Source organism: Balearica regulorum, chromosome Z (genome assembly GCF_011004875.1).
Source record: "Balearica regulorum gibbericeps isolate bBalReg1 chromosome Z, bBalReg1.pri, whole genome shotgun sequence".
NCBI lineage: Eukaryota > Metazoa > Chordata > Aves > Gruiformes > Gruidae > Balearica > Balearica regulorum.
This window is the reverse complement of record NC_046220.1, coordinates 34,981,845-34,996,636: the sequence shown is the minus strand read 5'-3', so window position 1 is coordinate 34,996,636 and position 14,792 is coordinate 34,981,845. Positions and strand designations below refer to the sequence as shown.

At 42.4% G+C, this 14,792-nt stretch overlaps 1 protein-coding gene and 1 long non-coding RNA gene across 2 annotated transcripts in view; one reads left to right on the top strand and one right to left on the bottom strand.

Annotated features, from left to right (window-relative positions):
* LOC104637168 (neuronal acetylcholine receptor subunit alpha-7) overlaps positions 1-13,472 on the top strand; it is a 63,200-nt gene extending 49,728 nt beyond the window's left edge. The window contains exons 9-10 of the mRNA XM_075740194.1: positions 7,860-7,969; positions 12,951-13,472. Coding sequence (XP_075596309.1) covers positions 7,860-7,969; positions 12,951-13,472 — 632 coding nt within the window. The remainder of the gene's footprint in view (positions 1-7,859; positions 7,970-12,950) is intronic.
* LOC142599464 (uncharacterized) overlaps positions 1-14,792 on the bottom strand; it is a 393,830-nt gene that overhangs the window by 46,059 nt on the left and 332,979 nt on the right. The window lies entirely within an intron of this gene.

The window sequence follows — 14,792 nt, the reverse complement described above, 5'->3', positions numbered from 1 at the left end:
AACTCCAAATGTGTTACACATGTGAAATTTCTGATCTGAGTGCACTAATCACTGGGTAAAAGGCTGTGTAATACAGCTCAGGTATGTGACAATTGTTCTTTCTGCAAAAAAATCCCTATGCAATTATGCACAGGTTTGTCTCACACTACAAATGCCAGTAATTTCATGGGGATTTCATGCACCTTCCTGCCCCTACCACATAACACCATTACACTCAGTCTAGTGCTTTATGTAAGAAGAGATATCCATGTCCCACTGTGTTGATTTCCTGGTTCAGTGATCAAATCAAATTTAAACAAATACTGTTATTTCAATTAGCGCTTTTGTACAAGCTCAGGTCCTGGCCATTGAAACTAAAGGCTTAGGTAATTCATCTGAGAACTACATTTGAGGCATTTAGATCTAAACTGGAAGGGCTTTTTTTATTTCTATAAAGACAATGTGATTCATGTAAATAGTACTGGATATCAGATCTGGTTTTGGTAATGGTTTTATGACTGTCTCTGAAGAAAGGATGAGTTCCTCCAGCAACAGACATACGCCTGAATTCTTTTTTTTAAAGAGCACTGTGCCTCCCTGTTTACAATCTCCATATCCCTGACCGGATTCATTAAACTGTGTTTTCCATTTGAAAGCAATGTAGTAATAAAAGCTAGGAAATAATGCATTAAGAAGTGACTAAGGAACAAGTTCCCCTAAGTCAAGACAGATTCCTAACTGTAACTCTTCCCTTTCAAGACTATCCTTTGACTAGAGCCTCCTTAAGATTACGCAGCTGGTGGTCATGTTTACCCACATCTAGTGGTACCTGACGAAGCAGTGACCAGAATCCCATTCATCTTTCACTGCTGTAGGAATGTCTTCAAAAATCAAAGTCTCAGTATAAGCTGCTAGTTTGGGCTTAAAAAAATTCAGCTCCTAAAGTAATGTTTAGTTACTACCAAAACCAGCTACTTTTTCAGAAAGACAGATCAATCCACAGCCCATCTTAAAGTCAGACATGGCCAAAACCCATTGCTCTGGAAAATTGAGGCAACACAGTTATGAGCATAATCAGCTTCCTGACTCTTCTCCCTGCCTGCAATATCCCCTCCAGAGGGGGAAAACATTCAGGGCCACATGGCACTGAAAAGTTTGTAGATGTCCCCACTTTTCCCTCTCCGTCTGTGATCCCAGCTGCTTCCAGCATGAGATGTTTTGTTTTTAAGAAAACACCATCAAGCCCCCACCCTTAGTAAGCAGCAGGTTCACCTCTTGTTCCATTCTGCAGTGAGACACAGGTTGTGGGGTCCCTCCTCCACCCACCTACATCTACCTTGCACTCACCTCTGGTTTTCTGTGCTGCCGTCTCATCGCTGTGAGAACAGGGTGACACGCTGCAACAAGCTCTGAGCTGGCCGCTCTCCCTCCTCCCCAGCCAGCGCTCTGGGGAAGTATCACTTTCAACGTACGTGGTCAAAGCAGATACAGCATGCTTCTGCCCAAAAGCCAAATCTTGAAATGAAATGTTCAGACCTCTCAGGCCAGTCAGATGATTTGTTTCTCCCATAAATACTTTTTACACCTGCAAATTCAAGGCATCCCCTTGCACGGGAGAAACACTTAATAATTTCTGATTTTTTTTCCATGCCCAAAAAACTCCAGATTGCTGCAAATCATTGTTTCCTTCCAGCTATCTCCAAAATAACACCATTGGGTTTGGATCAAGAATCTGTATTTTACTCTAAAATGAGTTTTATAGGAGAAAGTGTGGAACACCTGAAAGCTAGCATGTGCAGAGGGTGTTTGAAAAGGGAACATGGAGCTCATGAATATGAAGAACTGTCACCTCCTATGATTAACATCCACATGATGCTTGACACCTTGGCTGGACATATCAAATAGTGCACAATAAAAATTAAGTTATCTTCACCTCCAGGTTACAAAACTGCATTTCTCTCTGTCTTCTTTTACTGAGCTCCTCTGCTTGCTTCTTTAAAAACCACAACACTTATTTGCTGCTTAGGGCTCTACTATCATGACTTATTTTCAGCTGTGTCCCCTCCTTGCCATGCTTTATCATGCCTACATTATTTCAGTAATAATGAAGGTTTTATGCTGTGAGTAAGTACGTTTGCAGCAGATGCTTGGGGTGATTTCTTGTAGTTAGTCATACAGCAAGGCTGCAAATGACTAAAACAAGGAAGCAATGTGGTGCTTTGCCACCTCCAGGAGTTACAGATTGTTTTAAGTTATGAGCATAAAGCATTAGTGGTTCTGACTAGAGAGAGAAAATGAGATTAATCTCCTGTTACGTTTTCTGCTATCTGCCTGTATGTTCTCAGCTGCTGCCACTTCGCTTTACTTTGACTCTTTCTGATTTTGTGCAGTGCTTTTTCCCCCATACCTTTCATGGTCCTGCCCAGTACCTTGCTGGTGCCAGGACCCTGTTCAGTCTCTTCTATGAAACAGAAATTCTCATTTGCAGCAGCTCTTACAGTTTCATGCCCTGTGATCACTGGTGCTTTTCCCAAGCCATGAGTCTTGGATGCTTTTTCTTTATTAAAAGAAAGAACAGTTTTACTTTTCAAACACCTAGTTCTGTTCTTTAGAACATATAGGAGGAGAAGAATTTGAAAACACTGAGAAAACACTGTCCCTGTGCCCTCTACAAGTACCATAACCAAAGGTAGGCACAGCATCCAATCTGGGGTCTCTCACACTTATAAGACATTTCATGTTTATGAGGGACCACCTGGACTGAGACGATGTCCTTCACTTTCTACTGTCAGCGAGATATAATGGATGGCAAAAGGTGTCCCAGCCACAGCAAATCTCGACAACAGTGGAAATTGGTTTCCTGCCTACATCTCTTCTGTGTTTCTTTGCTGTCTGTGTACAACAGTATATCAGCCAGCAAGAGAATCTCTCCTCTACCTTTCAGTTTCCCTGGTCTCTGAGAAACTCTGTCATCACCTGTTGTAGACTGCAACAACATCTGCCCAGCACCAGCTCTGATCCCTTCCATAGCAGAAAAGAAGGGTGGTTGGAAGCCCCTCTGCTGGTGTCTGAGGTTTCCTGCATCCTCCACAGGCTTCAGTTCATTAATCTGGACCACTTCCAGAAGGAGGAGCAGTGAATATCTCATTCTGTGCATGCTCTGGGACATTTCTCCCATTTTCTGAGAGTTCAGCAGAAGCACGAAGCACTCAGCAACAAATGACTGAAATGGTCTGACTTAGAGCAGCTCTAAATCCGTCCATCATTTCACATGCAAAACCTGATGTTTCCCACAAAGCAGAAATACAAACATGAACACCAGTGGGAGGTACCCAACTTGATCACTGTGAATACCTGAGCATGACACTCTCCTCCTTCCCCCACTGTTTTGTAGGAACAGCAAGACTGTAATTGGTCACAATGGAGTTCTGTCTTTCCTATGATTAACATAGTTAACAAATCTGGGTAATATACTGCTTTCTCAGTCAGTGTTCAGTGATAAAGTCAACAAGGCAAAGCATCCATCTGGAATCATCTTGCTCCTCTTAGAATTTCTCTTTCATTTACCCTGTTCCTAATCAGTCCTTAAAGTTAATCCAGTTCCACTCTAGTATTAGAGCTTTCAAAACATCTCTAAAATAATCATAAGGTGCTTCTCTAGCATCAGATAATGGTACAGAAGGTCCAGAAATGGTACTGGAAGCCCCTCAAGTTATGAATTGCAAGTCATTGCCATCCTTTTGATATAGGTGATGTCAGAGGATGCCTGCAAGAACAAGTTGCTGTTGTTGATGATTTTACAAAAAGACTTTATTGCTATCCGTGGTTGTATTAGATCCATATTTGCTATGACAACAGCACCTGATCATTTGACAGTGCTCAGACAGAGGCTGACAACTCCCAGATGTTAAAACAGCTGTCCAGGTAGTATGTTGCATCATGCCTCTTTTGGCAAAAACAAAGGGAAGAAAATAAATTGTAGAAGCACAAATACTTCATACTACTTGAAGAGATCAACTAAGCACCCAGAACAGCTTTTCCATTCACACAACTGCTGAAGAAAGCAGCATGCAGGTTTGAAAACACATGAAGAGGATCTAGCGCTGACCAGTGCAGACCTCAGTATCCCTGGGGAATGTCACTGTGTAAGTCAGGGGTATTGAGGGGCTCCAAACACAGGTCTTCTGGTCCTTCTTCCTGGCCTGTGGCAGCTGTGCAGGGCAGACAGTGCAAATGAGCCAGTTCTCCTCTGGAACGGGTTGGTGGCTGCCTCAGAGGAGCTGACATAAAGCTAGCAGGCCCCTGTTCTTTCAAATGCATTCCGGTCTGGGAATTCAGTTCCAGACATTGCCAGTGGTGAAGTAATTTGTTAAAGCCTCCAAGTTGACTCATCCATACCAGGGATGATCTAGTAACCAGGAGCTCTTAAGTAGGATATAGAGACATGCTTAGTGAGAGTTGCTGAGCATTTCCCTTCTGCAGATAAAATGCCAGGGGCTGAGCTGCTTTGTAAAATCACATTTGCATTTACCCCTGCCAATGGAAATATGTGGGGTGACGTGGTTTAGGCCCAGCCGGCCGTTCACTCACTGCTTCCCCAGCAGGATGGGGAGGAGAACAGAAAAACAATGGCAAAGCCTCGAGGGTTGGGATAAGGGCAGTTTACTGGGACAGCAAGGGAGAGGGAAACAATCAACAACAGTGCTGATAACAGATAGTAACAATGGGTGATAACAGAGAACAATGTACCGATCCCATGACCGGACCGACTGACCAGACACTCAGCTCCTCCCGGAACCGTGCCGAAACCACGCCGCCACCCCACTGCCCGACTAGCCCCCTTTTATGGTGAGCATGACGTCACATGGTATGGAATAGCCCCTGTCCAGCTTGGGTCACCTGTCCTGGCTCCTTGTGAAATTAACTCTATCCTTGCCAGAACCGGGACAGGGGCTAGGACACTTTGGGAGTGGCAGCTTCAAAGCCCTAACTGCATAAGTGCTGTAGGCTTTAGGATGGACCCTAAAATACTAGCAAAAAAAAAAAAAAAAAAGAAAAAAAAAAGTCTGTGGATGCTGCTTGGGAGATCAAAGATCAGGTCTCACTCCACTGTTTGTCTTCTGTGCCACATCTCACAGGAGAGCATCCTATTTCTGTACTCAGCAACATCAGTGTAGGCCCAGGAATAGAGTTTGCTATTTCAGGGCTGGGTAAGGCTAGGATAGGGTGAGTGAAGATTGCAGTCCCACGGCCCCAAGGAAAGTGTTATCTAGGCACATTATAGCTTGATGCTTTCAGCAGCTAGGCTCCTCTGCTCGCAGGGCTGCTGGAGAAAGTTGAGTCATGGTCCTATCAGAGAGTGTGCTAGAGGTGAAAAGGGGCAGCAGCCCTTGTAGCTTACAATGAATGATGGGTTTGATCTGGCTAGTGTGGGGGCTAATGATTGCCAGGAACAGAGATGCCAAACCAGCAGACTAGAGGAGGATTAAGCCATGCTTTTAGGGAGGTGCATGGGACACAGCACAGGATTCTTTCCCACCAGTTCTCCTGACTGCTGCAGGAGGACCAAGTTTTTCTGTTTCCAGGAAAGAGAGGATGTAGGATTAAACCCTGGAAGGAAGAATCAGGAAATGCTGAGTGGATATGGATACTGTTCCAGAGCCAGCACCATTTTGCCTTGTGGACCTACCCACTCAGTTCTGGGAGCTTTCCTTCCTTTACAGGTGAACCATCACTGAACCCAGGCCCAGCTAGGTCTTGGCCATACTTACGTGTGTCTCTGCCCCAATGTAGGGTCTGAATTGTAAGCACAGAGTCATGTTTTCCATCAAAGAGACCCATGGGAAGAAAATCTGGTGGTGCCTTTGTGAACATGGCTATTAGATCTACCTTGTCTTGCCACAGGAAAGGAGGCAATAGCTTTCATCATATGTCCAGCTAGAGACAGGAAAGGCTAACGTGACAGTTACACTAGCCACTGCTACTTTCTTCCTCCCCTTTAACTGTTGGTTCTTCAAGGGCTGGCAAAATCCAGCCCTAGAGTAGGTCTGGGCTGCTCCAGGGCTTTGTGGCTTTCTCCCCCTGAAATGAATACAGCACCTGCACCTACCTAGGCTGCATAAGTCTACCTGCCAGTTCTCATTTTGTGGATATCTTGTGACTTTTGACTGCCTGGCACTGATAATAGGGCTGAAGTACCATGGCCTACTTCCTCCATCCTTACTTTCCAAACTGAAAACTTCATTGCACCTTGAACAGAAGGGCCTCACGCAAAATGCAGGTGATGCACACCCAGCCATCTTCCTTGCCTATCACCAGGTAATAATATAAAACATCTTTCTTTCTGGGTCCACAGGTCTCCTACAGTTCCCAGTCTGTTTCTGAGAGAACAGTTTTCCCTGTTTACTAGCAGGTCTCCATAGCAGTTTTTCTGACCTCAGCACAAAAAAACCGAGAATGTAAATTCCTCTGCTAATCATTGGCTGAGATCTTGGGCCAGATAACACCAAGTTGTTTACCCGTTCAGCCAGGTAACTAATTTTCCAATTAGAATTGGAAAAATCCTAGCCAAAACCATTTTAAATGAACCACTTCAGGCCTTTGAAATCTGGTGGCATCAAAATGCATAGAATTTACAGAGGTTGTTTAGTGACTTAGTATCAGAAATTAAACCAGTGATATCAACACTGCTGTGTTTCTGTTACATGGGGCATACTGGAATCATATCAGCCAGCTTCCCTGAAACCCAGGCTCCTGGTTTGCTCTGCATCTGCCTGGCTAGTGGTTCTGTTCTCTCATGAGTAAGTGCAACAGAGACCTTTCAATTCACCTCACCCTTGGGACTATTCTTCTAATCGAGCTGTATAATTCATTTTGCCATGGAAAGCCATGCCCATCTCTTGAAGCAATTGCAGCGTTGGTTTCAGGAAGGCCTGAGAACCTCATTATTATGAACAAGCTTTTTGCTGCTGAGGCAGTGGGAAGTGGTATTAAGAAATGGAGCTGGAGCAAAACTTGCCTTGGAGCCTATATTGAATTTTTGACTTTTCCTGGAAGCTGCAGGAGGGAGGGCTGGGGGTGGGAGGAGGCTGCAGTCTGGGGCAGTGCCACACGCTCTCCCACATCTCCCCATCGTATCAGCTAACGGTAATGCTCCCTGGTATTTTGCCACAGAAGCCTTCAAATGTCATTAGGCCTGTGGGTAATTCTTCTTTACACTCCAGTGCATCAACCTCACTCCTGGCATGAGGAAGCTGTACTGCCACTTAGGAAATATGGTTTCAAGCCTCTGTTCTGGCTTTCAAGATCTTGATTTCTTTCCTGCATAGCAACCTTAAATTTAGCACTCAGCAAGAGTGTAGCTTGCTTTTGTAGTAATCAAGAGAAGTGGTCTTGAGGGCTGAGGAGGGTGCTGAAAAATATGCCTAACCCATTTTGAGCAGCAGTGGAGCAAGGGAGGGGATCTGGTGACACTTCCTGAGGGGGTCCAGGATAACATTTTCCGCCAGCACCTCTGCTGGTACTGTGGGGTGGCCCAGGGCTGGGGATGCTGGAGTTCAGTGGCTCTGGTCAGCTCAGCTCCACGCTGTCCTGGCAGCAGGCAGGGAGCAGGTCCTTAGCAGGGGAAACTATGTTCCTCTCTGGGAACAAAAACCAAGCACTTTATGCCTTTCACTGGTTCTAGACCTTCTCTCGCTGAAGAGGAGGGAGCTGAGCAGATATACACTGAAAACCTCAAAGGCCTCAAATGCTCCAGAGAAGAAGATATTTGGATATGACACAGTGCTTCACAAATGTAGATCTCGGGGTATAGCCAAGGAATATTATTTGCCTTTTGTTTGCTTTTTAGCTTCCTAACCAAGTCCTCCTTTTACTTGCAGCTCAGTATTTCGCTAGCATCATGGTCATCGTTGGTCTGTCTGTGGTGGTAACAGTGCTGGTTCTGCAATTTCACCATCATGACCCACAAGCAGGAAAGATGCCTAAATGGGTAAGCAGCTTTGGTGGTAAATATTCAACAGCCTAGCAAAAGAAAAAAATAGTCAAAAAGCTGTAGTAAACTAGTTAGAGGTGAGTGGCAGAAGTTGTTCTCCATTAGTCTGAACAGTCAGCTACAGACTGTATATGTTGGACACTTAAGTTTGCTATTGGAGGGAAAGAACAAACATACCAGATTTGGAGTTCCATTGAAAACAGTATCTATTATTTTGGTTTTCTATTTAAACTTACAACAGGGTGGTTGAGTGATGGCAGAGTAATCTTGCTCAGCACCCGCTTTGCAAGTGCTAACCCTGTGGGCAACATCTTTGATTTCTTATCCAGCAGACACCAGTAGTGATAAAATGTGACATTTCAAAACACTAAAAAACCACTTACTTGTCTCTGCTGGGCAGTTTGTCTGCTTTGTTCCCTTACAGAGGTTCTCACTGCAGATGGTGATAGAGCTGTAATCTCCCAAAACAAAAACAGGAGGTGAAGCCAATTTACTTGTCTTGCAACTGTTCCAGTTATGAGCTGGCTCCCTGAGCTGCTGGAAGATAAGGAGCCCAAATACCTCAGTGTAGTGAGGATGCTGAATACTGAGCCCAGCTATAGTTCTCACAGCTTGGAGCTCATTGCTATTGCACCACCAGCAGAAACACAAAGGCAACACTGTTGGGGTCAGTCTGACTGTACGGAGGAGAACCTAGGACTTCCCTGGCTTGGAAACCTGCCTTCTGCTGAAGCCACATCCACTTGTCTGTGTGGAAAAACAATTTTGTCTGCTGCCATCTGATCAATTCTCAGTGCATTAGCATGTGGACCTTCTTTTCTCTGCAGCAGCAGACTCTGTTAGCCCAGTGAGGTCTGGCACCTACAGCAGCTGGCTTTCAAGGAGGAATGTGTTTCCTTTAGATTTTGCAGTTAAAAGAAAAGGATTCTTTTTTTCTCTCTCCTTTTCTTAAGAATAGATTTTGGAATAAGCAAGGTATGCTTTGTATTTACAAAAGAAAAAGGAATGAAAGCAGCAACAGATACAAATAGTCAGAGTCAGCTACATACCCACTCTGGTTTCATGAAGTCTGGTTGTCCAGCATCCTCTGGTATCTCATTCACCACAAGTGTCATGGTAGACAATTATCCTGACATGATGTTGAATGTCACATGGTTACCAATGTCAGCCTGAGTACAGAACAGCTTTCTAATTTAGCATCTCTAAAAATAAACCGCAGCATCAATGGAAATTAAAAAGTCCAGTAGCAATTAAGTGCACCATTATTTCTTGAAGTGCTGTATCATTTAAAATCATCTAACTTTCAAGACAGCAGGTAAATTCTGGATGAACCTGCACGTAAGCAAGACCTGAGGGCACAAATCTAGGTAAACATGCTTCAGCTGTCTACATGGACAGGGCATGCAGCAGCATAACAGCCCCCATGGACAATTTATTGTTACATCTGCTTTTTGAGGAGCCGAGGCACAATGGCTCATGTTAAATCTGCTCACAGGCCTTGCAAGTCAGCTCTTGCTTTCTACCAGTCTCTTGCTCTCTTGGCTGGAAACACAGCATGGAACAAATTCTCACTCTTGAGGAACCTTGCTTAATGTCCTGACAGCTGAACTAGCATACATTATATAAATGCCATCAGGAAGCAAAGATTGTGGAAAACATTATTGGGAAATGCAGATGATAGACTGTGAAAGCTGTAGACCAGGCAAGATGACAGAGCTAAGAGATCCCAAAAGTACAAATGCCAAGTGTGTAGGGAAGAGGCTAACCCCACAAAAGTGGACATTGGTCCTCTGCAAGGCATTGGCAAGGCTCAGTCATTAGGATTCACAGCAAAGTCTCAATTTTTATTTTTTATTTTTTATTGTCCATCTATGTCAGGTGTTCCTTACAGAGACATTGGGTATTTTTACAGGATTGTTCTCACCTCCTGCTTAAATGGAATTAGCTGCTGTAGTAAGTTTCAGGGAAAGGCATTAGGCTTGTGTGGGAGCAGCTCCAGACTAGACCATTTAACTTACTGCATTGCCTAAACACCTGCTTTCTAAACTATTTACAGTCAAGCAGCTTCTTTTCCCTGCTTGCCTCTCAAGGGTTCTGTGCTTGGCCTTTGAACCAGAAGAGGAAGGAGATGTGTGTGTTAGTATTTAGCCTCTCTGTAGGGGCTCACTTCTTTCCTTACTCCACTGCTCAGAATTGTGTCTTCTTTTCTATTAATCTTTGATGCCTTACTAAAGCCAACTTTTTCCAACAGAGGAGTTTAATACTGAGATGTTCAGTTAGGGCATTTGTTGACCACACAGTTGAGAATTGAGAGCTGCTGGCTACTTGACACTTTCGATAATGTTTGCTGAGCTAGCATGGAAAGAGCACTAAAGAAGGTCCAGCTAAGTAGTAGTTTGGGAGTGGATAACAATAGGCATGGGTTACAGTTCCATCAACCTACTTCTGCTGACAACCAAGATTGTTACATAGGTGAGAGATATGGACAGATCAAGCACAGAGAGAAGAAAGAATTTTGTGGGAAAAGGGTCTTTGCTGTGCCTAAATCAGATTTGTCAGGTTTCAGGCTTTTCTTTTGATATGCTTTAAACCTGGACATGCACAGATTTGCTCAGGTGCTGATGCCTCTTATCAGGGGAGCTTCAATTGGAGACTCTCCCCTCTGGACTAGACCAGGCAGGTGGCTGTGATGGGAGCTAGTGCCACACCTGTATTATGGTTAGGGGAGGACCTTGGTGGAGACCGTCAACAGCAGCATTAGGCTGTTGACCTCTGAGGGCAGATGTACCTGTGTCCTTCCTTCACAGAAACCCAGATATGATAATGCAGGTGAGCACATAGATTCATATCATCATGCCCGGGCTGTTTTCCAACAAGCTCTATGCTGCCGCTATCTCCTGAATTAATCAGTATGACAAGAACAGATTGATGCCTGAGTATCTGCATTTTCAAGGAAACAGGGCATTTGGAAGTTCAAGCAAATTAAAAGCTGCGTTGTTGTCTTCTGTGTATTTATTTTTCTATGGGAAATGGGTTTGGTTGTATTTATAAATGTCATTTCCCTAAGGAGTAAACACTTTGTCTCAAAAGAAAAGGTAGCATTCCTGTAGAATAGAGATTTTTCAACTCATGTCTCCTTCCACAGCTAAGGCAGTCATACTAACATTTTCTAATAAGAAAGTTTGTCTGGCTTAGTATTTTGGAATTTCACAGTACTGGAGAATTAATTTCTCCCCTTTGCCACTGACACTGTTGAAATATTTCTAGCAATCAAGACCTTTGTTTTGTTCCATGATCCATTTTGTGTCCATAAGCAGTCAGAGGACACTGTAATTAAGTCAGTTCAATTAAATCCAGGATCGATATTTTTAGGCTGTTACATTATACTTTTCTATTTGTCTGTGGTGACCATGGAGGAAATAATTAAATCTTTAAGGACCCCAATGAAAGCAGAATAATATGAATCACCGGAAAATAATCTATCAGGATGAAGAATAAATGATTCATTAGTGGGAGAGCAGCAGAAAGGCTCACAGAAGATGGCATAGGGCTGGGACACAGAAGAGCTCTCATTGCAGAATTTAAAAATTGTGTAATCATCTTCCATTGGTCATTGGTTTTGGCTTTTACTGTTATTATTCCCACTTGTGGTAATTAATGTCTCCTCCTTTCTGAAATTATGCTTGTGATTACAGCAGCAACTCAAAGTAATTTCCCCATCTCTGTATCTGTACTGTGCAAACACAGGAGACAACTCATCCTGCGTGGGTGGAGTGGAGCAGGATCACACAGGGGCTCCTGGGCCAAGGCTCAGAAGTGAAACCGGAGGTCAGATCTGTTCTCTCCTGGACATCAGATTGTTTGATTGCATATAGAATGATAAAGTCATTAAAGAGGCCACCTATCTTCCCAGAGGGGCCCTCACAAGCACATTGCAAATGTCCGTTTTGTATACATAATAGCTAAAGGACTTCATAATTACAAGATTTTACTGATTTAGTATGCTACTCTTTACACAAGATGTTACTGATTTCACAGCCTTTTTACTGCCTTTCACAGCAAAGAATAGGAATCATAGGAGGCTCAGATTTCAGACAAGACATCTGATGATCAATTCACTGGGAAAAAATACTGGATGCCCTCTCTAGAGTTAGCTCATTTCATGACCTTGACAAGAAACATACGGGGCACAGTCTGCCACGTGCAGGTTAGAGTGCTCTCGCGATGCGCCAGAGTAATAGTACACCAGAGCACAGGGAAATGACAGCAGCTAATAGTAGCATTCGGATTTTGAACTGCCCAATTTAATTGCTTTGCTATTATTCTTTTGAAAAAAGGCCTGCTGTATTATGTGGCTGAACTCTCCAAAGGAGTATTAAATTGGCTTTCAAATTAAAGAAAAAAAAAACCCAACCAAAACCCCCAACCCCCCCAAAAAAACAGCCAAGGCTATTTATTTAGAGTTCAGCAATAGAGATAGGGGTGGAGAATGTGTTAAAAGCACCTGTTAGTCTGTTGTATAGGGGTTTTTTCCAGCAGAATCTAAACGTTGCCCCCCAAATATTTAAGTGTATTTCTTTCCATGCTATCTGAGAAACGGTTGAAATCTATGCAGCCAATTTTATGCCCTCTGCTTAATTACATAGATCTGGGATTGATTGCTAAAGATAGGACTTCAAGAATAATTTTGTAAAGTAAGATTTTACATCTCTTTTGCTTTATAAGCTAAGTGGGTATTGAACTTCTCTATGCTGGGTATTGTCTTCTCTATGTTGAAGACATATAAAAAAAAAAGTCATTCTTGGGAAGAAGCAGACCCCCAAAAACCCCATTTGAAAGCAGATAGCTGGAGAACACAGAAAGCAGTCAGTCTTTGTAGAGGACCATACAGACTAACTATAAGAGTCACAAAATGTTTCAAAAACTTTGTAAATGCACAAAAGTTCCCTTTATTTCTATCACGATCACTCTCTTTCAGGTCCGTGTCGTCCTGCTGAATTGGTGTGCTTGGTTTTTACGAATGAAAAAGCCTAGGCAAAATATAAAGCTCTTCTCTTGCAAATATAGCTATCCCAAGCACCATCTGAGCATAAACAGCATGGAGATGAATGTCCTATCTGGGCACCAGTCCGGCAATGGCAACACGATCTTTAGCTACCACATGATGGAAAACCCGTGCTGCCCCCAGAAGAATGATCTAGGTAGCAAGAGCGGAAAGTTTAGTTGCCCCTTGCCAGAAGATATTGAGTTTGTTCAAAAGAAAGCTTTAATGGATACTATTCCGGTGTTTGTGAAGATCCTGGAGGAAGTTCAGTTCATAGCAATGCGCTTCAGAAGACAAGATGAGGGTGAAGAGATCTGCAGCGAGTGGAAGTTTGCAGCTGCTGTCATAGATAGATTATGCCTGGTTGCATTTACCCTTTTTGCTATCATTTGCACATTCACAATACTCATGTCTGCTCCAAATTTTATAGAAGCTGTTTCCAAGGATTTTGCATAAGGATTTCAAAGATGAGCAGGATAATTTAAAAGTTAATATTGCCAGAAATTTTGCTACATAATTTAACTCAGATAGAGAAGTGTACTTATATGTGCTAACACACAGAAGGGGATGAAAATAATTTCAGGAGGTAATTATTCCTGATGTTAGTGTTTGTAGTTACTGCATAGTAAACATATTTGAGCTCTGCTATTTATTTCATAGACTAGTTCTATGTGTAATCATATCATAATCTGTGACAAATGATAGACAAGCATTCAAATGTACAATATATTTATTACAAATTAACACTAATATCAATGTGTTACTATGAATTGTGAGTTTTTAGATATTGTTAATAATTTAAATGATCGTTAATGACTACAAGTTTTACAGCTTTTGTTGTTTTTACAGTATATTTGTGTTTTATCATTTTTGTTTAATGTGGCTGTGACATTCACTGCTCAGATTTGACAGACATATATCCACAGTCTTATGATGCTGTATATTGTATTTATGAAAATAAACTATCATCATGTTAGCACTTACTAGTGCAGTGACTGGAATGTTTTCTCTGTAAATATGTTAACAGAATTTATTTTTTCCAGATTTTTTTTTTTAAATTAGGAAATTTTGGTTGTGAAGTTGCAAAAAAAAAAAAATTATTCTCCATGCTGACAATCATATATATCATATATATATTAACAGTGCCTTCTTAGCTCTCCCGCTGCTTAACTGTTGCTGTCATCTTGAAACTCTACTTAATTTGAAATATCTCTGATCTCCTGGGACACAGTTGCCAACCTAATACTCACTAACTCAGTGTAATTAGGGCAAAAATCTTGACTCTGCATAATCTGTAGGAAATTTGCCAGTGATTTCATTAGGCTCAAGTTTCATATTTAGTCTACACCATTGAAGTAGTATTTTTTAAAAATTCTGTTAACACCGTTCCCTTTCCAACTTGGTCAGTATGGCTTTGTTAAAAAGAGTGTGTAAAAGACTAATTTTACTTTGCTAAAGTTCAATGTACCAATGCTTATTATCAATTTGTTGTCCATATACTCTAATATAATGTCTCTATATTAATAAAAAACAATCCAATTATGCCACTTCCCTGGAAGATAAGGGCAAAAAAGCACTATTCTCAATAGCAATTTTTTTCCACTCACTACTGTGGGTGGGAATGACACCTCTGTTGGTGTATTTTGCCTATTGAACACAGCAGAGCTATATAAGGACGTGATCTCACATAGACACCTTTCCTCTTTGGGCTAACAAAGCAGTTTTCTGAATGTTCACTAAAAGAAAGCCACAACGTTTTATATCTTCTCTGTCGGG